This window comes from Pteropus medius, unplaced genomic scaffold (genome assembly GCF_902729225.1).
Source record: "Pteropus medius unplaced genomic scaffold, Ma_sr-lr_union100, whole genome shotgun sequence".
NCBI classification, from domain to species: domain Eukaryota; kingdom Metazoa; phylum Chordata; class Mammalia; order Chiroptera; family Pteropodidae; genus Pteropus; species Pteropus medius.
This window is the reverse complement of record NW_024347790.1, coordinates 2,772,619-2,796,439: the sequence shown is the minus strand read 5'-3', so window position 1 is coordinate 2,796,439 and position 23,821 is coordinate 2,772,619. Positions and strand designations below refer to the sequence as shown.

The 23,821-nt window shown below is 35.3% G+C and overlaps 1 protein-coding gene and 1 long non-coding RNA gene across 4 annotated transcripts in view; one reads left to right on the top strand and one right to left on the bottom strand.

Annotated features, from left to right (window-relative positions):
- MINDY3 (MINDY lysine 48 deubiquitinase 3) overlaps positions 1-23,821 on the top strand; it is a 397,126-nt gene that overhangs the window by 358,966 nt on the left and 14,339 nt on the right. For all 3 annotated transcript variants that reach the window (XM_039877468.1, XM_039877469.1, XM_039877470.1), the window contains one exon: positions 12,293-12,365. In XM_039877468.1, the coding sequence (XP_039733402.1) occupies positions 12,293-12,365 (73 nt within the window). The remainder of the gene's footprint in view (positions 1-12,292; positions 12,366-23,821) is intronic.
- Positions 1,528-23,821, bottom strand: part of LOC120614636 (uncharacterized) — a 71,928-nt gene continuing 49,634 nt past the window's right edge. Inside the window, exons 2-3 of the long non-coding RNA XR_005656022.1 lie at positions 10,394-10,473; positions 1,528-2,296 (exon numbers count right to left, since the gene is read on the bottom strand). This is a non-coding gene — a long non-coding RNA (uncharacterized LOC120614636). The remainder of the gene's footprint in view (positions 2,297-10,393; positions 10,474-23,821) is intronic.

The window sequence follows — 23,821 nt, the reverse complement described above, 5'->3', positions numbered from 1 at the left end:
AGTGAGGCCTTTCCTGGCCACCTTTCCCTTCCCTCTTTTCATTAACTCTCTCCCTCTATCTCTATATATTTTTTAGTTGAGGTAAAATTCACATTAGAGAAGTAACCATTTTTAAGTGAACGATTTCATGGCAGGTTTCTACGAACCCCTTACCCCTCGCCCCTAATCTAGTCCAGAACCTCTCCATCATCCGTCATGCAACAGCTCATATCCGTTAAGTCACCCTCCATGCCTTCTCTCTAGGCCCCAACGACCACCCGGCAGCTTTTAATCTCTATGGATTTAAGTACACTGAATGTTTCATACCAATGAAATTGTAAAATATGTGACCTTCGTGTCTGGATTCTTTCATTGAGTATGTTTTTGAGGTTCATCTTCATCGTAGCATGTGTCAGTACTTCATTCCCTTTTACTGCTGAATGGTACTCCATCATATGCATATGGCACAATTGGTTTGCACCTTCGGCTATTGTGAGTAGTGTTGCTGTGGGCCTTCCTACACAAGCACTTGCTGAGTCCCTGTGTTCAGTCCTTCGGAGTATATACCTAAAATTGGAATTGCTGGGTCATGTGGCATTTGTGTGTAAAACTTTTTGGGGAGCCACCGGCCTGTTTCCACAGTAGCTGTACAGCATTTTGCATTCCCAACTGCAGTGTACAGGGTTCCAAGTTTTCCACGTCTTTGCCAACACTTTTATTAAATCATTATAACCATCCTAGTGCATGTTAAGTGGTCGTTGTGGTTTTAATTTGCATTTTCCTAATGATTGATGGTGTCGAACACCTTTTTATGTGCTGTTGGCCATATGTATCTTCTTTGGAGAAGTATCTATTCAGGTTCTTTGCCTGTTTTTTGAATTGAATGTTTGCTTTTTGTTATTGAGTTGTTAGATTTTTAATATATTCTGGACAGTAGGTACATACTATATCGCACTCATTCGTTTTGCGTATTGTGTCTCTCAGTGGGTAAGCGCTACGAGGGCAGGATTTTTGTCTGTTTCGTCTCTTACTGTTTCCCAACACCTAGAACAGAGTCGGGCAGTGTTGGGATCAATAAATTTTTGTTGAACATTTATGTTCCATGACTGAAGATTTATCTCACCAAAAATTGTGATATAACCATGTTGGTACTTGATAAGGGGAGGGAGGAGGTCTGATAGTGCTAAGCTGTCTTTGATCCTAAGGATTCAGTAGATCCCTAAGCTTTATAAATCAAGAAATAGCAGTTGATGCAGGCAGGATCTCTACATGGAGTCAAATCAGAAGGACCAGCTTTTGTCCTTCTGCCCAATCAGCTTAAACATGCAGACAGGTGCAGATTTTCTCCAGACTGATGAATCAAAACAAGTTCGATGAATATTTATAAATAAGCATTGACACACTACATATGCTATCATATTTAAGATTTATGTTAGCTTGAGAGTGTATAAGAAAATAACTTCTTACCTGTTTTCGTTTTTCCTTTTGAGATGAACAGTTACCTCTTAGAAGTCTAAGTAATTATATATATATATATATTAATGAGATATCAATTCATGATTTTAAATGTGACTGCCAAACTATTTACTTCATAAAGTTTTCACTCCATATTTGAGACATCCAGTGCCCAGAACTTTAACGTTTTAATTTTATTGGAACACTCTCCCTGACTTACGAGAATCACCAAACACATTTTGTAGGATTAGAAGAGATTTTTTTCCACAATTTAGTTTTATTTGAAAATCAGTGGTAAAAATAAATTTAATTACATTTTGTGAACTGGTTGTAAAACTTCAGATCAGTCATCTGTAACCATCTACTTGTTTTTAAATTTAACTATCTGCCATGTTTTATAAATCATCTTCCTTTTCTCCACCCAACATAGACAGAGAAATCTTTTTTATCCTATTAAACATCTGTGAAACAACAAAACTAATATTGTACTCTTTGACATATCTTACGGAATGTGGATGCAGAAGTGCAGACATGTTATCCTGTGTAAATGGAGGTGGAATTGTACAGAATCTAACTGCAGGGACCTTAGAGGGACTCAAGAGTCATCAAGCAGCAGGGATCCCACAGAAACACTAATAAAAGGATGTGGGCGAGGTGAAACGCAGAACATAAATGAACCTCTTCAAAGAAAGGAACTTAGTTTCTATTGAGTGGGGAATTTTCCAAGCAGGTCATTGAGCTGCGGAGGAGTGAAACCTCCGGCTCTGTGCACTGCGGGAGCGTGCCCTGTGGGCAGGGGCAGTCTCTTCAGAGATCCGTCCATCGTACTTTCGATGACATTAGTTGAAAATTTGCAAACTTCCTGCATAGGTTAAAAAAAAAAAAATGGTTTTGAGAATCATTTGAGAAGTAGATGCATAAAGAATTTCGAAACTATATTTAAAGATCTTTTTTTAATTGTTTTCGCTTTGGCTTTTTTGTCTCTTTTTTATAGTTGGGTTTTAAGAATAAATTATTTGGGTCACTTTTGTACTTTCCTTTTCAATTAAAACTAATTATGAAATTAATTTTCAATGCACATTCAAGATGAGGGCTTTAAATTAGAAAATATGATATTTTTTATTAATATTAGAATTATATGTATAAACTAGTAGACAAAATAGATTTGCCACTTTTGCTCAGTGTGGGGTGACAGCTGCTGATCTAATATGGAAATAGTTGGAACCTACCTATAGCATCTAGTTCCATCTTCAGAAGATTAGTGACTAATTTCCTTGGTAATCCATTTCAGACCTCCTTTTGAAGTTGGGGAGATGAGTTTTACATCCCTTTTTGTTCTCTTTTATGGTTATAAAAGGACTCTTTGTAAGTGTGTGGAGTGTCACCTTTGACCTTTCCTATGATAAAGCAGCTTTTCTTTCAGGTAAGAACACATGAAAACACATTACTTTTTTAATGCAGATTATATAAAGGAACTAATTTAATGTGAATGGAGAAACAACATTTAACTGTTCCTGTGTGAGCTGACTTCTCACAATGGAGTCTAGACAGGGTTCTTTCTACAGAGCAAGCGCCTTTTGTGTGTTACTCCGTGGCATAACCTTAGGAAGACTCCTGCCAGTAAGTGTTAGAGACTTTTTTTTTCGGTGTTTAAAAATCAGACAGTTCTACTTTAGCATGAGTACAGTTTAAGAAAAATAAACACGATTTTAGGGGAAAAAGAAAAGTCATCTCTATGTATTCCTTAATTTTTGAGTAAAAGTCATGTGACTTGGAATACAGTGAAATTCACAGTTCAGCATTTTGTAATAGTTTTCCTACATATTAATGCAGTTTCGTCATCCAGTCCATTTAAGTAAATTCTGGAGTGTGTGAACATGTTTAGATGTTATGCCTTATCAATGGCAGAAAGGAAATGAATTTAAGAAGCTAAAGTACTTGTTGTTATAGCTTAAGTTATAAGCTTGTCACATGACTTTTAACACCTGTCTTCTAATGTAAGACGAGCAACTTCAAACAGCAGACGCTGAAGTTAATGTTCTGTTCCTTAAACTACTTGGAAAGTTTGGGCAGAAGTCTGTACAGACTAACAATGTTCAGTTATTTGAATTATTAAAAACCTGTGGATTTTTAACCACAAATTATTTCCTAATGGCTTAGTATACTTTGGGGCTAACCATCATCAGCTGTCTAAGGTTATGCCAATGATTTGTATAATATACTTTTTTTTTTAATTTTTTAATTATTTCAAAATGTATAAATACTCTTAATTATAAATCCTCTCGCCTTCCGAAACTCAGTGAAAGTTAATTGTTCCTGTGTACTCTTTCCTCGTACTCATAATACCCTCATGTAGCTGTTTCTGTGTCTGGTTTTTATAATTTTTCTGAATTTTCTTCTTTCTCTTACTTATCTCTGGTATTAGCAATATTGAGCTGCTTACTGAAAGTCGTCCCTCTCTCCCATTGAGTTTGTTTCTTATAATGTTTTGTTGCAGTAGAACCCAAATAATTATCTAAACAAGATAAAATATTGTTGCTGGGGGGCCTAAAGGTGTTCTCTCATGAGGAAATTTTATGTTCTAATTAGAATCAATATGTATAAGTTCACGCCTCCAGCCGTCCATCCATAATCGATAAAAATAATTGTAACAAATTGAGTTCATAGAAGAACAGGGCTAAAGCTCTCACATAATATATTTAATGTATGATAATGTTAAGACTTTATGATTTTATTTATATTTATTTTATCCTATTTCCAGAATGTACTGGTCAGAATCTTGCTCAGCATTCATAGTCCAGCCTTGACATTTTTCGTGATTCTCTTATTCCTTTTGCTCTTACTCTTTCTACCAGCTTCCTACCTTGTGACCAGTGGTGCTACTTGATTTATCTGTTTGTCCACAGTACTTAGTATTGTAAACATTAGGCATTGTGATAAGTACTGTTGAAATGCAAAGATTAAGAATACCTCGTCATAGTCTACTGTTTACATTTTCTTAGTGTTTTCTGTGTGTCAGGCACTACACTAAGCATTTTACAAGCATTCCACATTTAATCCTCAAAGCAACCCTGTGAAGTGAGTACCATTTTCAGCTACATTTTGTAGTCTGGCACCAGCGAAAAATAACATCTCCAAAGTTAAATACTAGTGAGTACTAAAGTCTGAATTCAAACTCAGATCTTCTGACTCCTGAGCGTTTAACTACTTCTGTCCCTTAGGAAAACAAACAAACAAAAAAAGAAATCACTATGCTAGAGTGTAATAGATAGTGGAAGAGGGGAGAGGTGGATGCAAAGGAGATGATTCTTGAATTAAAGAACCTGATAGGTTTAAGACTTAAATGAAACATGAGGGCTGTGTTCTAGGCTTAGGAAAAAGACGAAGCAAAAATACGAGAGAGATGGGATGTGAAAGTTCATACTATGTGTGGAGACTAGTAATTGGTTCAGTATGGCTGAACCATATTAGTTGTGCTAGAAGATTAAGATGGAAGCAGAGGTTGGGATCAGAAACAGGATTAGGTGGAATAACCCTTTAGGCCCCCAAACCATCTTCCCTATACTATGTGAAGGCTAGTCGTGGATCTCCAAGGCATGCATGTAAAGCATATTCGTGGAAGTAGAAAACCTTAAGGAACAGTAAGAACTTCTCTGTAAAGTTGTGATAAAATTTAAGAACATTAGAAATTTGAGTACTGTGCCTCACAGTACTCAAATTCGAGTATTTTTCAGTGTCAAACTTTGTTCAATATAGTGGAAAAGGAGGTAGGAGTTGAGGCAGGGGTGGCCCTCACTTGCCATTCCTACTAATCCAATCCTACCAAACTTAAATTACTAGTTATCGTGTGGACTGCATGTTCAGTAGGCCTTTCAGGCATTCGTTCTCATATGAAACGTGAAGTCCGTGCATGTGGACATTCCCCTGTACGCAGCTTCTATTGTTAACTCAGTGTCAGTGAGGGAAGAAACGAGAGGACAGAGTAGGCCAAGTAGGAATAGGAAGAGTAAGTATAACACATAAGACACAGGCAAAATAAAACTCCCACCAGAATATTTGATTTATTTCCTTTGGCCAGCTTCCCGAAGTAAGAAACGACCCTAAAATTGTAGCATCTTATACAGTGATCTTCCAGAGGGGGCCGATGAGAGCATTCCACCCCAGGTAGGAGGAATATTTGACCAGTGAAATTGTTTAGATTTGCCTACACATGATGACGGCGCATCAGTTTTATCATATTTAATTCTCTACAAACAGCACAGCCTTTTTGCGCCCGTGCTGGGGCACACTGCTCCCACCGTACGTAGCCCCCTCTTCACACGCACGCACACACACAAACATACACACCAAAGCTTATTTCTCTGTTTACACGTGGCTGCAGGTGTGCACCAAGTGCCCTCTTCATTCTACCATCTGGACTGGAATAGCAGCCTCTGTCAGTCATGTACCGATCTCCTGGCACAGGGAAGAGAGAATACACCTGGCGAAGCCACGATGGCATTAAAATGTTCTTCCAGGAGCTTAGATTTCTTCTGGCCAAAGGAAGTTACGTGATCAAACATGACATCGTGGCCTCAGAAGTAGACCATCTCACAGGAAGGTACTTCATTCCCATAGCAACCTGCAGTGATACATAATCTTCTTAGAAGGGAGGCGCAGGGAATTGCGGTGAATAATACTATTTACCACCATGCCTTACTTTGCGTCCAGGTGATGTAACAGTTTAAATTCAAATGATATAAAGAATCTTTACTGGAAATAAGGAGGAACTTTTGGACTACCAGATCAATTTTTACATAGGTGATTATATAATATTCTACCATTAAAAAAAAAGTCAGATAATTCTTTTTCTTAAATTATGTAGGTATTACTCTCTAGGCTTATGTAAAACAGCTTACATAAGCCTATAGAGTAATGGCTTATGTAAGCTGTTTTCTTAATGAAATACAGTAGTTAAAAGGCTAAGAGCTTTTCTCCATCCAGTTCTTCACATAAACGAAAGGACACAGTGATTCTAGAAGCATAGGAGAGTCATTACACAGAGGGGGCACCTTAGGCCGCGGGGGCGAATGCCCTGGTAGAAACCAGCTGAGAGGGGCTGGAAGAATTGTTAGAGTGAGCGGTATGGTTATGGTAACAGGGAGAAAAAGAAGTCCATTCATTACTGTTAATAATCGTAATGACTAAATCATAAATCATTTTGTTGGAGATTTTTCCTTCTGTTTCCTTATTTCCACTTGTACAGTTAGAGTTTATGTTTTTATGTTTTTATGGAAAAAGAACCTAGAAAGGCTTTATGTTTCCTACCCTACAACACAAATCAGTGCCACATAGCAGTGTGCTGTTGTGGAGATAGCCTGGGTCTTTTACATATTGTTTGAGAAATAATGAAGAGTTAAAAAAAGACCACTGCCCTTCTTGCTTTGAATTGATGGTATTAACTGAATTCTTTGTCTGATATTGATACTTATATACTTGAGGACATTGGCATTTGATTTAAAATCCGTTTCATAGTGGTTCCCAAATTATTTTCATAAATATAGTTAGTGAGTGAAGAGTCAGTATGAAACATAAAGTGATGTCAAAGTGAAATTTTACTTAAAGCTTACATGTAAGTTATATACCAGTTAACTTTATTTTTTGGAAGGGCTCTTCATAGCACTATAAAATGTCTACAAGCTAAGATGTAATTTATATGTGCGTGATTGTTCCCGAAGTTACATAAGGCTCTCTCTCAGAGGTTCTTTGATTACCCATGACAGCAGATTGCTCTCGATAGTGATGAAAAGTATAATGGATAAACTTTAAAGACCTTTTCAGTAACAAAGAACTTATACCTAGCCAACAAACTGAACACAGGCCTTCATTATATTTCAGTAGGTGTTCAGAAGGATAGCTACTCTTACAACATTTTAAAAGGCGACTAATTATACTATTATACTCATAGTGCAGACAGAGCTACATGTGAAAGAGGTTTGTTTCATGACTATAGGTTATTAGATAGTCCCATTACAGCTTGGGGTTTTTTCCCCCTTCTCTTCTGTAGCACTTTAACAATTAAGAAAAGTCGGGTAAGGCTAGATAATTTTAAAAGCTATAATGTGTAGCAATCCCTGTTGACCAGAAATTGGCTGAACAGAAATAGAAATTGTTGGCTCTCACATTCCTCTGATAAAAGCTTCTGGTTATATTTGAATAATGTAGAGAACTACTTTTAGAGTAAAAATCGTTTTGATCATAAACCAGAGCTTAAATAGCTAACTAAAACAATATTTGAATATCTGACTCTTATGTTTAGGATCTTTTCCTAGTGGGTGAACCTAAAAGGGTTTCAGGTGTAATACACATTGAAATTTTCTTCTAAGTTCTACAATTAGGAATGAAAAAAGTGCTTACAGATATCCTGGCTGACTCAGATAACTTGGAATTACATTATTGGAATCTTTATTTATAACTTCAGCAGGTATTTTTTAGGGTGGGGAGGTTAATGTATATATGACTTTTAGAAGGTAACTTTCTTAAGATAATTTTAATATTTATGGAAATAAGCATGTAGTAGCATATTTTTTGTTCCTTCCATTAGATTGTTACTTAAATATACAGACTAGATTTTTCTCTCCCAATAAGCTTAACAATATTCAAAACATTACAGATGTGTGGATAGTTATATGGGGAAAATATATTAAATATGTAATCTAAAAGCTATATTAAATCTTAGAAATGAGAAATCAGGGTTAAAATCATCTTTTTCATATAGTTTTTCAAACTTGTACAGTTATTGATAGTTTATCCTTTATAATTAAATAATTTCCTTTATGTGCAATGAGGAAAAAATATAGCAATTATATATCACTAAAATATTTTGTCTTAAAATTGCAAAGGAGTCTCTCAGTTGAAAGGAATTCTATAGTTGTTGTTCAATATTACTATGCAAATATGACATACATTTAATGTTAATTTATTACCATATTTGCTACACGGATCATTCTTCTACAGATCTTTAAGCCAGGAACTTTGTTCAGAAGTACTTAAGTTCAATAAATTGGTGAAAGTGTTGGAATTTATAACTTTAAATCAAACTGGAAAGTGAAAGGGAGTTCAGCACAAAACATTTTCATGGAAATAGAAGATGGTTTTGTACCTTTTCTTGATTTCATCTATAAACGTTGAAACATTATATAAATTTAAATAAACTTTAAGAGATTATTTTCTACAATCATCTAAAAAGCATTGTAAACATTCAAAATAAGCAAGCCAGTAATCACTTTAGAGGACCGTACTGCTTTTGATTTGGGGATGAAAACTTCTGGAATGTTTTCATTAGAATTTACTCTAATCTTTTTTCTTAATGCTGTACTTTCTTTTCTCTCTTTCCCGCTCTAGTATAAACCCATCTTAAAATAACTGGTATGATTAAGAACAGTTAATTCCTTAGGAGTTTAGCAAATTAGCTATTAGTATATCACTGAGACCAAAGGAGCAAAACAAGACTTTTAAAAAAATCATTCAAAACACAATATGCTTTGTTAATAATGGCAATTATAGTTGATGGTTTTATGCTGTGGAACCTGACCAGTACCACTGGGTTGTATTTTAGGAGGAAAGAAGGAATTTCTGTTTAGATAGTTCACGTATGAGTGTTTTGTTGTTTCCCCACATGCAGGGTTTTGAGATACTTGTTTCACACTTCTAAACTTTGACTAATAAATTTTCTAAATTCCTTTTTGGCAACACTCTATTCTGACGTCTTTGAAGTAATTTGCTATCATCTGTTCCAGTATCTTGTCCGATAGGTTCTTCAGCCCTGATCTCCTCTTGTGCTCAAATCCTCTTTCTGCTAGCCTCTAAGAAGCTTACGAGTGGCAAACAGGAAGCGTTCACAGTGTGCCAAGCATTAAGATAACGCCACATGCTCTACTTGGATGTTTAATCATCACCCCCAAACTCTAAATGTTCAAAATCAAATTTGTGCTTCTATCCACGCTGATTTCCCTTTCTAACTACTCCTTTTCTCTCACAGTCCTCTTCAGCCCTTTCACACCTCCCGCCCCCGCCATGCTGATTCACATCTCCATGCGCCTTCCGTTCCTTCCAGCTAGAATTGTCTCTTTCAGATGAAAGCCAAAATATCTTCTTGTAAAGCCTTTTAAGGTGATTAAGACATCATTATATCCCTAGATGTTTCAAAAAGAATGCATGTTTAATAAGTATGAGAGCAAAAATAGTATGTCTAAGTCGTGGATCAGCAAACCATGGGCCGCAGGCCAAATCAAGCCACCCATTACAGGAAAATATTTGCCAACCTCTGCTCTAAATGAGCATGTTTTAAACCAGAATTTTGTCCAAGTTTCAAGCATCAGGCCAGTGTATACAGCCTATTCAAAGAAGAATAATAGCATGTTTTCTAAAGCCTACGTTTTTTACATATTCATAACTAGAAGCAAGAGCTGTGCAGTGAACTTTTCATTATTCTACTTTAATTCCTTTCTACATTAGCATATATTTTTATTCATAGCAGTTGGAATTCCGAGGCAAGGCATCAGGTAGTTGACTTTAAATTCTTTTTTTGCTCCTGTGTTTTCTGAAATCTTTAAGGTCGGAGAACTTGATGAAAACCTTTTTCTATGGCTAAAACTGGAGTCATCCTTGTTCCCTTGCTTTATAAACAGTAATAATTTCCTGAAACGTCAGTTTATAGGAATATTAAAGTAATGCTTCGATTATATTCTCTGTCACCTCTTCCCCCAAAAAGCCTCTTTTTGTTTTACTCACCAAGAAAAACAATATTCCCTTTCCCTCTATTTAGATCATAGTGTTAAGTAATATTTAGAAAAATCAAAGTAATGTTTAAAACTCATTTCAGACTTTTCCTTATTACTTAGTGGTAACGAAGAAAGGCCGAAATGAGTGGAGTGAGTGGCTGTACCTCATCTCTTGGGCCCTGTGACTTCCCCCTTACCCGGAGTCTCGTGCACAGCTGTGTGCCTTCTCAGCCAGAACTTCACTCACGGTGTGCGTGCACATATTCTCACAGCCATTCTAAAGGGAGAAATGGGAAAAAGAAAGAAATAGGGTTGGAAATAGTTAAGAGACCTAAAGCCTATAGTGGAATAAATGTAGACATTTTTGCAATTAAGATTTGGGAGTGATGAAAGAAGCTAAAGAATAATAATAATAATAATAATAACAACAACAGCCCCAATGTTAGTAATTGCTCCCTAAATATGAGGGCTGACACTGTAATCCTAGCTTTGATACAAAGTTAATGATAGTGCTTAGGCTGTATAGCAGATGTACTAGAAAATGGAAAGAGTTTTAAGAAACATTGTTCAAAATAGGTTAAACGAACAAACCACCCAAGAATCTGGCAGTACCTACCAAAATTATAAATGCACTCCTCTGACTCACATTCCTGCTCTGGTGCTCTATCCTACAGATGCAGCGGCACGTGTGTGAAATTACTTGTTCAGGTTTATTTGATGCAGCATTGTCTATAAAATTAGATACATCCCAAGTACCCAGCAATGGAGGACTAAGTTATAATATCTGAAAGGCATTGACATTAACATATCATTTGACATGAGCGATATCTGCAAAATAATACTAAATATGCAGGAAAAGGAAACCCTAAAAGTTGCTTTCTAGGGATGGTAAATGGGAAAGAATTATACATGACCGAATTTTACTATTATAAAATAGGAGATTTTTTTTAATTTTATCTTTTAATACATAAAAAATGTGTAAGGACTTGCATACATTGCCATTTTTTGCTTTCCATTCAGTGTACATTCCCACAGAAACCGAACATACTATTAAGGCGTTCAGGCACCTAGCCTCGTGGTTGGGTGAGAACTACTCTAATGGAGTCTTACACTCTATTCCTCCATCTTTGAGGTAAGGGTGGGATGATTAGGACAAAAATTAATTAGTATATTTCTTACAAAAATTTATTTTCACAGAAGAACAGCATTTTAAATTGTATTTAACATTTATAACCCACAACTTCTTTAAAAAGATGCAGAATGGTCAAAAGAGACCCTTGGAAACTTGTTCTCTGATGAGGTCTGAGTGAACACAATTACAGAAAAAGGCTTCGTCCCGTATTATGAGTAGCATAACACCTCTGGAGCCTAGACACGCGTCCGTCAGGCAGTGGAATCTCCTAACAGCTTAAATGTGTGGAGTAAAGGTTTGTGAAGAATCCAAGATGACACTGAATTTTGTGTTTATTTTAAATAAATTGCAATACTGATAACTGTGTAATGTAATTAGTCATAATAGAGAATTAGTCTAATGGAAAAAAGAAATAATTCTGCCTTTGGGGTATTTCCTTGGAGTTAAGAAAAATGAAAATTCTAGGGATGCAGAGCTTGATTGGTGACCTGTGGCTAGAGTCGCTGTAACATGCTCACCAAAGTAGTAAATTTCAAACGCATTGCAATGTAATTATATGCTATCATATATCTCTGGATCTAATTTTTAAATATGTGAAAACTAGAGTGTATTTTAAGTTATATTTATGTTAAATTTCTTTTTGCTTAGACAATAAGGCAATGTATAAATCATTAATTTTTGCAGATTGCATTTTTATGGTAATTATATATTAGACTTTTCAAGTATTTTTATATAAAGCTTCACTTGTCGGTCTCACAACAGTTCTCTATGGTTGAAGTAGTAGTCTTGTTTTTTAAAGCCCAGAGAGTTTGTGACTCATTTAGTCACACACTTATGATAGAAACATAACTTAGTCTTCTGCCTCCAGATATCGTCATTTCTTCACCCTCGCCTAGTTATTCTTTTGTTTGTTTCTATGTCATATTACAGCTGTCGTCTGAGAGCATGCTTTTTGTCTTTTCAGGATATGGCGTTAGTTGCCCCTGAGGCTCCTTCAGAACAAGCCAGGAGAGTTTTTCAAACCTATGATCCAGAAGGTAAGAGATTTTATTATTTTATTAACATTGACTCTGTTTTACATCTTTATATATTTGAAATATGTCAGTACTTACCTGAGTTTTATTCATAAGTTATTGGATTATAGAATAAAACATACACTGCACTTCTTAAACATTTTAAATGCGAAATGATGAAAATAGGAACAAGTAAAATAGGACACTTAAGTACTCGTCAGGTTCTGACATGGCATAAGGTTTTCGTGCTTTCTGGGGTACCGATGTATGGCAGCTTGAATCTTGACTTCTGGTAGTCGGTGTTAAACAGGGAAAAATACCAGCTCCCAAACAAGCCGTTGTAAAGGTAAGTCGTTTCCTTCTTTTTTCCTTTGTTAATTAATTAAATAAACAATTCTTCCAGAATATTTTTAAATTGAAATATAATTGACATAGAACATTCTATAAGTTGAAAGCATACAGCATCTTGCTTTTATATATCTATATGCTGCAGTCATTACTACAGTAGTGTTAGCCAAAACCCCTATCACATCGCATAATTAACAATTTCTTTTTTATAGTGAGAAAAATTAAGATGTAATGTTGGCATCTTTGAAGTTTATAATTCGGTATCGCGGACCATAATCACTGTGCTGTGCATTAGATCCCCAGGACACATTTCTTGATTAGTTGTGAGTTCGCACCATTAGGCACCATCTCCCCAGCTGGACCATCCCTCAGGCCCTAGCCACCACCATTCTGTTTTTACAAACCTAGTTGTTTAAGATTCTACACATAAGTGAGACTGGACAATATTTGCCCTCTCTGCCTGCTGCCTTTCAATTATCATAATGCCCTCAAATGCCATTCGTGTTACAGAGGGCAAGATTTCCTTATTTCTCATGGCTGAATAATATTCCATTGTGTGTAATTGGGGGTGTGTATATGTATGTCTGTATGTGTATTCATTCATGCACACATACGCTTTGTTCATTTATTTCTTTATCCATTGATGGACACTTAGGTCGTTTTCATATCTTGGTTATCATCAATAATGCTGCAGTGTGTACTGATTTCAAGTTCTTTAGATATATACCTAGGAGTGGATCATATGGTAGTTCAAGTTTTAGTTTTTTGAGGAACCTCCATACTGTTTTCTGTCATTGGCATACCACTTTACATTCTCACCAATAGTGTATAAGGGTTCCCATTTCTCTACATCCTCACTAACAGTTATCTCATCTTTTTAATAAAAGCCATCCTACCAGGTGTGAAGTGATACCGTGATTTTGATTTTCATTTTTCTAATGACTAGTGATACTGAGCATCTTTTCATATAGCTTTTGGCCATTTGTATGTCTTTAGAAAAATGTCTTTTAGAGTTCATTGCCCATTTTTTAATTGAGTTATTTGCCTTTTTGCTATTGAGTTCTATGAATTCTTTATATGTTAGATATCAGCCCCTTATCAGATATACTCTTCGTGAATATTTTCTCCCATTCTATAGGTTGCCTTTTCAATTTATTATTTCTTTTACTGTGCAGAGGCTCTTTAGTAGTTCCACTTATTTATTTTAGTTTCTGTTGCTTGTGCTTTTGGTGTCTTATCCAAGAAATCATTGCCAAGACTGACTGATGACAAGTATCTTTTTCTGAGTGTTATCTTCTAGGAGCTTTACAGTTTCAGGTCTTACATTTAAGTCTTTGATTCATTTAATTTTTGTGAGTAGTATAAGATAGGAATCCAGTTTCATTCTCTTGAATGTGGTTACCCAGTTTTTCCAGTTTATCGAAGAGTCTATCCTTTCCCCATTGTGTGTTCTTGGCCCCTTGTCAAAAATTAGTTGACCGTATATGTGTGGGTTTATATGGGCTCTCTATTCTTTTACACTGGTCTGTGTGTCTGTTTTTTCCTAGCGGTACCATATTTGATTACTGTAGCTTTGTAATATAGCTTGAAACCAGGCAGTAAGGCGCCTCCTAATTTGTTCTTTCTCAGGATTGCTTTAGCCATGCAGGGTCTTTTGTAGTTCCAGACAAATTTTAGGACTTTTTTTCTATTTCTGTGAAAAATGCCATGAGATTTTGATAGGGATTGCACTGAATCTGTAGATTGTTTTGGATGGTGAGGATGCTTTCACAGTAATAATAATTCCAATCCAAGAACACGGGGTATCTTTCCATTTATTTGTGTTTCCATCAGTGTCTTACAGTTTTCAATATATAGGTCTTATACCTCCTTGTTTAAATTTATTCATAAGTATTTCATTGTTTTCCAGGCTATCGTAAATGAGATTACTTTCTTAATTTGGTTTGTTTTTAGTGTACGGAAATGTGACTGATATATGTATGTGGATTTTATATCCTGCAAATTTACCAAAATCATTTATGCTGTAGTTTTTTAGTGGAGTCATTAGAGCTTTACTATAAGATCGTGTCATCTGCAGAGATAATTTTACTTCTTCCTTTCCAATTTGGATGCCTTTTATTTTTATCTTGCCTAATTGCTGTGTTTAGGACTGCCAATGCCATGTTGAGTAGAAATGGTGAGAGTGGGCCTCTCTATATTGTTCCTGATCTTAAAAGGAAGGATTTTAACTTTTCCCCATTGAGTATAATGTCAGCTGTCGGTCTATAATATATGGCCTCTATTATGCTGAGGAATATTATTTCTATACCAAAATTTTTGAGCAGTTTTATCACGAAAGGCTTTTGTATTTTGTCAGGTTTTCTCTGCATGAGATGATTGTAAGATTTTTTTCTTTTATTAATATGAATATCACTTCGATTAGCATTTATTAAACCACACTTGCATCCCTGGAATAAATTCCACTTGATTATGGTATATGATCCTTTGAATGTGCTGTTGAATTTGGTTTGCTAATACTTAGGAATTTGGCATCTATATTCTTTAGGGATATTGATCTGTAATTTTCTTTTCTCAAAATATCCATCTCTCCCTTTGGTATCTAGGTAATGCTGGCCTCATAAAATGAGTTTGAAAGTATTCTTCAATTTTTTTTGAAAGAATATGAGAAGGATTGCTATAAATTCCTTAAATGCTTGGTAGAATTCACCAGAGAAACCACCTGGTCCTGGGGTTTTCTGAATTGGGAGATCATTGATTACCAATTCAGCTTTTTTTTTTACTAGTAATCTGTTTAGATTTTCTATTCATGATTCAGTCTTGGGAGGTGGTATATTTGTAAGAATTTATCCATTCCAGATTGTCTAAAGTATTGGCATATAATTGTTCATAGTAGTTGCTCATGAACCTTTGTATCTCTGTGCTATCAGTTGTAATGTCTCATCTTTCATGATAATTTTTTGTTTTTATTTCAGTCCTCTTGGTGAGTTTAGCTAAAGGTTTGTCATTTTAAAAAATCTTTTTGGAGAACCAGTTCTTAATTTCCTTGATCTTTTCTATTGTTTTTCTTGTCTCTTATTAATTTCTGTTCTGATCTTTATTTCTTGCCTTCTAACTTGGGGCTTTGTTTATTTTCTAGTTCTCTGAGGTATGTGTGGTTGTTTACTTGAGATCTTTCTTGTTTCTTAATATAGTCATTTATTGTTATAAACTTTCATCTCAGAACTGCTTTTGATGCATCTGGTAGGTTTTGATATGCTGTGTTTCTATTTTAGTTTGTTTTAAGGTATTTATTTTCCTTTTGATTAATTTTTGACCCATTGGTTACTCAGGAGCGTGTTGTTTTATCTCCATATACTTGTGAATTTTCCAGCTTTCCTTCTGTTGTTGATTTCTAATTTTATACAATTGTAGTCAGAAAAGATCTTTGGTATGCTAAGTCATATTTTGTGACCTATCATGATCAAACCTGAAGAATGTTTCATGTGTACTTGAAAAGAATATGTATTCTGCTGTTGGATGAAATGGTCTCTATATGTTTATTAGGTCCATTTGATCTAAAGTGTCATTCAGGTACATTATTTCCTCATTGATTTCCTGTCTGGATGATTTATCCATTGTTGAAAATGGGATATTGAATTCCGTTAGTATTATTACAGTGCTGTATCTATTTCTCCTTTCAGATCAGTAATAATTGTTTACTATATTTAGGCGCTCTGACATATGGTACATATATGTTTATGGTTATTATATGCTCCTGAAGAATTGATACCTTTATCATTATATGGCATTGTCTCTCTTTTGTTACAGTTTTTGACTTAAAGTCTGTTTTATCTAATAAAGCTACTCCTGCACTCTTGGTTTCCATTCGCATGAAATATCCTTTTTGTTCACTTCACTTTCATCCTGTGAATGTCCTTAAAACTTGAGTCAGTCTTTTTGTAGGTGGTATACAGAGGGGTTTTGTATTTTTATCTATTCAGCCACACTGTCTTTTAATTGGAGAACTTAAACATTTACATTTAATTATCGATAGGTAAGGACTTACTGTTGCCATTTCATTAATTGCTTTGTGATTGATTTGTAGTTCTGTAGTTCCTTTATTCGATGTCTTTGTGACTTGATGCTTTTTTATAGTACTGGGCTTTGATTCTTTTTTAGTCACTTGTGTATATGTTATAGGTTTTGGCTCTGGTTAATCATGTGGCCTTTCATTATACATCTCATAATTGTCTACTTTAAGCCGATAACTTCAATTACATAAGAAAGTTCTACCCATTTCCATTCCCCCATAACTTATTTTGATATCCCAATATACATCTCTTTATATTGTGTACCATTAACATAATATCGTAACTATAGTTATTTTTAACACTTTTGTCTGTTAACCTCTATGCTAGAGTTTAAAGTGATTTACATACCACCATTACAGGATATTTTGTTTTTGTTTTAAATGAGGTATAATTAACATATAACATATTAGTTTCAGGTGTATAACATAATGATTCTGTATTTGCATACATTGTGAAATGACCTCCACAGTAAGTCTGGTTAACATTCATTGCCATACATAATTACAAAATTTTATTTTCTTGTGATGAGAACGTTTAAGATCTAGTCCCTTAGCAACTGTATTTCAGATATAAAATACAGTAGTATTAACTATAGTCACCATGCTATACATTATATCCCCCGGACTTATATTATAACTGAAAGGTTGTACCTCTTGACCCCTTCACCCATTCTGCCCACCCTCCACCCCTTGCCTCTGGCAGCAATCAGTTTGTTCTCAGATTCCACATATAAGTGAGATCTTACAGTATGTCTTTTTTTGACTTATTTCTCTTAGCAAAATGCCCTCTAGATCCATCCCCGTTGTCAACAAATGGCAGGGTTTTCTCCTCTTTTTATGGCTGAATAGTATTCTGGTGTGTATATATACCGCATTTTCTTAATTCATTAATGGACACTTTGTTTTGATAACTTGGCTATTATAAATAATACTTCTGTGAACATGGGATTGCATATGTCTTGGTGAGATAGTATTTTTGTTTTCTTCACATAAATACTCAGAAGTGGAGTTGCTGGATCATATATGGTAGTTCTATTTTTAATTTTTTAAGGAAACTCCATACTGTTTTCTACAGTGGCTGCAACAGTTTACATTTCCATCAACAGTGTTCCCTTCTCCACATCCTCACCGACACTCAGCATTTCTTGTCTTTTTGATAATACCCATTCCCCCAGGTGTAAGGTGATAACACATCGTGGTTTTGATCTGCATTTCCCTGATAATTAGCGATGCTGTACACTTTTTCACATAGCTGTTTGCTTCCATATTCTTGGCAAATGTGTCTCAGATCCTCTACCGATTTTTAATTGGATTATATGGGAGTTTTTTGCTCTTGAGTTGTATGAGTTCTTTCTATATTTTGTAGATTACCCCCTTGTCCTATAGACGATTTGCAAGTCTTTCTCCCATTTAATAGGCTGCCTTTTCATTTTGTTTATGGCTTCCTTTTCTGTACAGAAACCTTGTTTTAGTTCGATGTAGTTCTACTTGTTTATTTTTGCTTTCATTGCCTTTGCTTTTGGTATCAGATCCAAAAACATCATCATCAAGACCTGTGCCAAAGAGTATATATATATAGCCTCTGTGTCTTTCTAGAAATTTAATAGTTTCCAGTCTCAGGTTCAAATCTTTAATCTATTTTGAGATAAGTTTGTTTATGGTGTAAGATAGTGATCCATTTTCATTCCCAACACCATTTATTGAAGAGTCTGTCCTTTCTCCATTGTATATCTTGGCTCCTTTGTCATAATTAATTGACCATATATGCATTGGTTTATTTCTGGCTTCTCTGTTCTGATCCATTGATCTATGTGTCTTTGTTTATGCCAGTACCATACTGTTTTGATTACTATAGCTTTGTAATATACTTTGAAATTAGGGAGCATTATACTTCCAGCTTTGTTCTTCTCAAGATGACTTTGGCTCTTTTGGGGTCTGTTGTGGTACCATGCAAATGTTAGGATTGTTTGTTTATTTCTGTGAAAAATGACCTTGGATTTCTGTTAGGGATTGCAGTGAATCTGTAGATTTCTTTGAGTAGTATGAATATTTTATTCTTCCAGTCCATAAGCATGGACTATCTATCCATTTATTTGTGTCTTCCTTATTCTCTTAATGTCTTACAGTTTTCGCTATACAAGCCTTTTACCTCCTTGGTTAACCTTCTTCCTATCTATTTTATTCTTTTTTTTATGCAATTATAAATAGGTTTTTTTAATTCTCTCTCTGATAGTTTATTATCAATGTGTAGAAATGCAACAGATACTTGTATATTGATCTTCTATTCTGCAACTTTTGAATATTTTACTTCTAACAGGTGTTTTTTAGTGGAGTCTTCAGGGTTTTCTATATATAAAATCATGTCATCTTATAAATACTGACAGTTTTACTTTTTCCTTTGTGGTTTGGATGCCTTCTATTGCTTACCCCGCCCCCCACCCCCAATCGTTGTGGCTAGGACTGCCAATACTATGTTGAATAAAAGTGGCAAGGGTGAGTATTCCTGTCTTGTTCATAATCTTAGAGTTTTGAAAAGCTTTTAGCTTTTCACCAGAGTGTGATATTTGCTGTGGATTGGTTATATATGGCCTCTGTTATGTTGAGGTACATTATCTCTATTCCCACTTTATTGAGAGTTTATATCATAAATGGATGTTAAATTTTGTCAAACTCGTTTTCTGCATCTAGTGAAATGATCATATGATTTTTTTATCTTTCATTCTTTTAATGTTGTATATCACAATTGTGGATTTTGAATCATCCTTGGAGCTCGGAATAAATCCCACTCGACCACAGTTTTTATTTTTATTTTTTATTATTTTAATGTATTGTTGAATTTGGTTTAATATTTTGCTGAGGTTTTTTGCATCTGCGTTCATCAGGGATATTGGTCTGTAATTCTCTTTCCTTGTGGTGTCCTTATCTGGTTTTAGTATCAGGGTAATGCTGGTCTCGTAAAATGAGTTTGGAAGTGTTCTCTCATCTTCTATTTTTTGGAGGAGTTTGAGAAGGATCGATGGTATTCTTTAAATGTTTGATAGAATATACCAGTGAAGCCATACGTTCCTGGATATTTGTTGGCTGGGAAGTATTTGATAACTGATCCAGTCTCTTTACTAGCAATCTGACTGTTCTGATTTTCTATTTCTTCATGATTCAGTGTTGATAATTTGTATGTTTCTAGGAACTTATCTGTTTTTCGAGGTTGCCAATTTTGTTGGCATGTTCACAGCACTCTCTCTATCCTTTACATTTCTGTGTTATCACTTTGAACGTCTCATTTCTGATTTTGAGTCCTCTTTTTCTTTGTGAGTCTAAAGGTTTGTCAGTTACATTTATCTTTTCAGAAAAACAGCTCTTAGTTTTATTGTTTTTTTCTATTATCTATTTGGTCTCTTTCATTTATTTCTGTTCTGATCTTTGTTATTTTTCGTCCTTTTACTACTTTGGGCCTTCATTTGTTCTTTTCTTTCTAGTTCCTTGACATAAATAAACTTTACACCTCCAAAGGGGATTTTGAATTTGACTGTATACTCAACTTTACCAGTGAATTTTATACTTTCATGTTTTCATGTAACTGATTAGTGTCCTTTTCTTTCAGTTTCTAAAATTACTTTTAGTGTTTCTTATAGAGCAAGTCTCATGTTGATAAATATCCTCAGAAATTATTTTTATTTTTTATTATATCTTTATGTTGCTTTTGTTTCTAAATGACAGCTTACCTGAGTAGAGTATTCTTGGTTGACAGTTCTTGTTTTCTGCACTGTGTATATATCATCTCAATTTCTCCTGGCCTGTAAGGTTTCTGCTGAGAAATCTGCTTATCAAGATTCCCTTGTATGCGATGAATATTTTTCTGCTTACAAAGTTCTCTCTTTGATTTTTGAGAGCTTGATTATAATGTTCTGGCGAAGATCTCTTTTACTTGAATCTCTTTGGGGATTTTTGCATTTTATGTACGTGGATGGCCATATCTCGACCACAGTTGCTTTAAATAAGTGTTCTGCCCCATTTTCCTTGTCTTCTCCTTCTGAGACTCTCATAATGTGGATGTTCTTTTTTTCTATGGTGCCCCACCATTCATTTAGGCTTTCTTTACTCTTTTTCATTCTAATTTCTTTATTCTCCTCTGACTCAGCATATCCAGATATGTCTTGAAGCTCACAAATTCTTTCTTCTGCCTGATTGAGCCTGCTGTTGACGCTACTTATTGGATTTTTTTATTCATTGTATTCTCAAGCACCAGAATATTTAGTTCTTTACTATTATTTCTGTTTCTTTGCTAAACTTCTCATTTTGTTTATATATCTTTTTGTGGTTATTGAGTTGTCCATCTTGAATCTTGAATCTCACTAAGCTTTCTTAAAATAATTATTTTGAATTTTTTTTAGATAACTCAAATCTGCATTTGGTAGGGGAGAATCTTTTAGTGGGATTGTGTTCTCTTACTTTTTTATGTTTCTGGTGAATTTGCATTGATTTCTGAACACTTGAGATTGCAGTCGCCTTTTAATCTTTTTTGGACTGGCTTCAATGGGGAAAGACTTTTACTTGTGGAGGTTGCTGCAAGAGTGCCAGCTGGGTAGGCTGCAGCATCTTTGGTCTTGAGATGACACAGTGATGTAGTCTTTAAGGAGCTTCACTGGCTGAGGTTGACATTGTCCATACTGCAGGATCCTTCTGTAGCCAGAACTTCAGAGGCCCTATGTGTAGCAGAGGCAGGCGGGGCTGTTGGGTTCCTGGGGAGTGAAGGCTGCTAGGGTGTTCCCATTCTCCTTTTTGCCCCTGGGAGGAAGTCGTAGCTGAGGGAATCCTGGCTCACGGTCTGGCATTCTGGCAGAGAGCAGTAGCGAAGCCAGGGTCCGAGGATTGGGTGCATGCAGAACTGCCACATTGCCTGAGTCCCGGGGCACAGGTGCACTTGCTGTGGCTGTGGTACTGGTGTCTGGGGGTGCACACGTGTGCAGATCTCCCATGGAACTGGGACCTGCGTCTTGGGCTCACGGTAGTCACGCTGGTCATTGTGCAGTGTAACTGTAGGCTATACTTTATTTTAGGTCTATATATATGTTTTCTAATATATGAGATGACAATTACCACACCTGTTTTAGTCATTATGAAGATTAAGCGAATAATGTTGTGGAAAGCACCCTCCCCAGTACTTAAAACATAGTAGGTCCTTTATGTCAATTCCCTTCACTCTCCACCTCATTTTGCACTGGTGCGTTTGCTTTGAGTTAGCTGCTTCCACTGTGCTGCTTCTGTAACTTAAGAAACATAAAAGTTTTTTTCCTCTTGGAATTAGTAATCTTTAAACTCTAGGTAACATTTCATTCTAAATCTTTAGATAAGAAGAGATTTTCCTCTTTACATTGTCCAACCACTGAATGAAATTAGCCTTAAAGTAAATCATCAATTTTAGCTTGAATCTTTGCTGTGTTTAGCACATTGAACTCTGTCATGGAGGGTGACAAACTTAAATTTCACCACTTTGAATCCTGTGGTGGAAAAAATAGAAAATAAATCATTTCTATTCCTAAATGTTTTTAATATACTCTAGCTAAGGGTCAAACTTTGTAAAGAACAGTTTTTAGACATTTAACTATAACAAGTTAATATGAAAGTAAAATATCTTAATAGTATAAGATTCAAAGAAATGTTGTACCGTAGTGAACTTAGCTTAGTCCTAGAGCTGTAACGAAGACCTGAGGAGGGAAGGATTACATTGGCAAATGGAAGCAAAAGAGGAGAAAGTGATATATATCTGTGAACACAGGTAGCCAGAGAGTTTGATTTGAGTGGAAAGACAGAACACAAGGAAAATAACCTGGAGTATTTACTAAAGAGAAGTGATGCTAGAGGCAAGAGGTTGTTGGAATAACCAAGGAAGTTCGAGGTGAAGGCTTGGATTTATGTTTTAAAGAAGCACGTTTCAGAGAAGGAGTTGGGCAGTTTCCTGTGGCACACCCTCTTAAAGATTAAGTATACGTTTTGGTTTTTTCTGCGATCTTCAACCCTCTTCTAGATGCTCACTTTTTCTCTACCTCATACCACTGTGTGATCCTACGCATCCATATGTAAATGCCTGCTCGAATATTAACTTCAGTATCAGCAATACAGTAAAATCCTTGCAGAATGGCATATTATAAGATGAAGAACTAGGAGGGCATGATGGGTAAACTAGGCATCTTCCCAGAGTTTCCAGTCAGTTCGTTGTAACGTCGCTTAATTTTGATTTAAAGTAATTGATTGTCCAAGATGTCAGGCATACTCTTATCCCAGTGTAGCTACCAAAAACCACTGCAGAACCAAACACGGTTTTCCTGTAATCTGCGGTTTTGGATGCCCCTTAGTTTGTGTCATTGGTGAAAGTTTTAGAACTGAAATTGAAACTAGGAGTGAATGAGTTTCTTGAGAACAGGCACATACAAGAACTAACCAGAAGCCCTTAGATAGTAACTGTTACTGAATAACTTAATAAAGGCACAAAGAAATGCCTTCAGAACAAGAAGTGTTCACAGACACAGGTGACCTAAACTTCAAAAAAGCCAATGTTAGAAGGCCGATTTAAAAAAACTAAGGTTCTCAAAGTAGGATACAGTTGTCAAACAATAGATTTGTTTGCTTTTTGCAAAAAAAATTTTAATCATCGATGAGGTAATTGGCTTGTTATTCATTTTCTTTTACCAATTTAAAAAGAAAGTTAGAATTTCTTATATTACCAATACTGAAACAATTTATAATCATTGGCAATTTTTCAGAATTGAGTCTGGATAGAGACATGTGAAAACAAATTTGTTTTTACTAGGGAAAGTAAATTACTGATTAAATAAAGTGATTTTCATCTATACAGTTTTATGTGTGACAGCTTAAGCAGGACTCCAAACTCAGTTAAGAAGCAAGCAAGCAAAACTTGTCTCTTTCTGTATATGACTCACCAGTGAGAAAATGAACTCCACTTTTTCATATGAATATCACTGCTATGGTTTAGCTGCATATAGTTCACTCTAAGAAAAAGGATTAAAACTGCAATAATTTTTCATTTTTTTCTTTTCAGTCATTA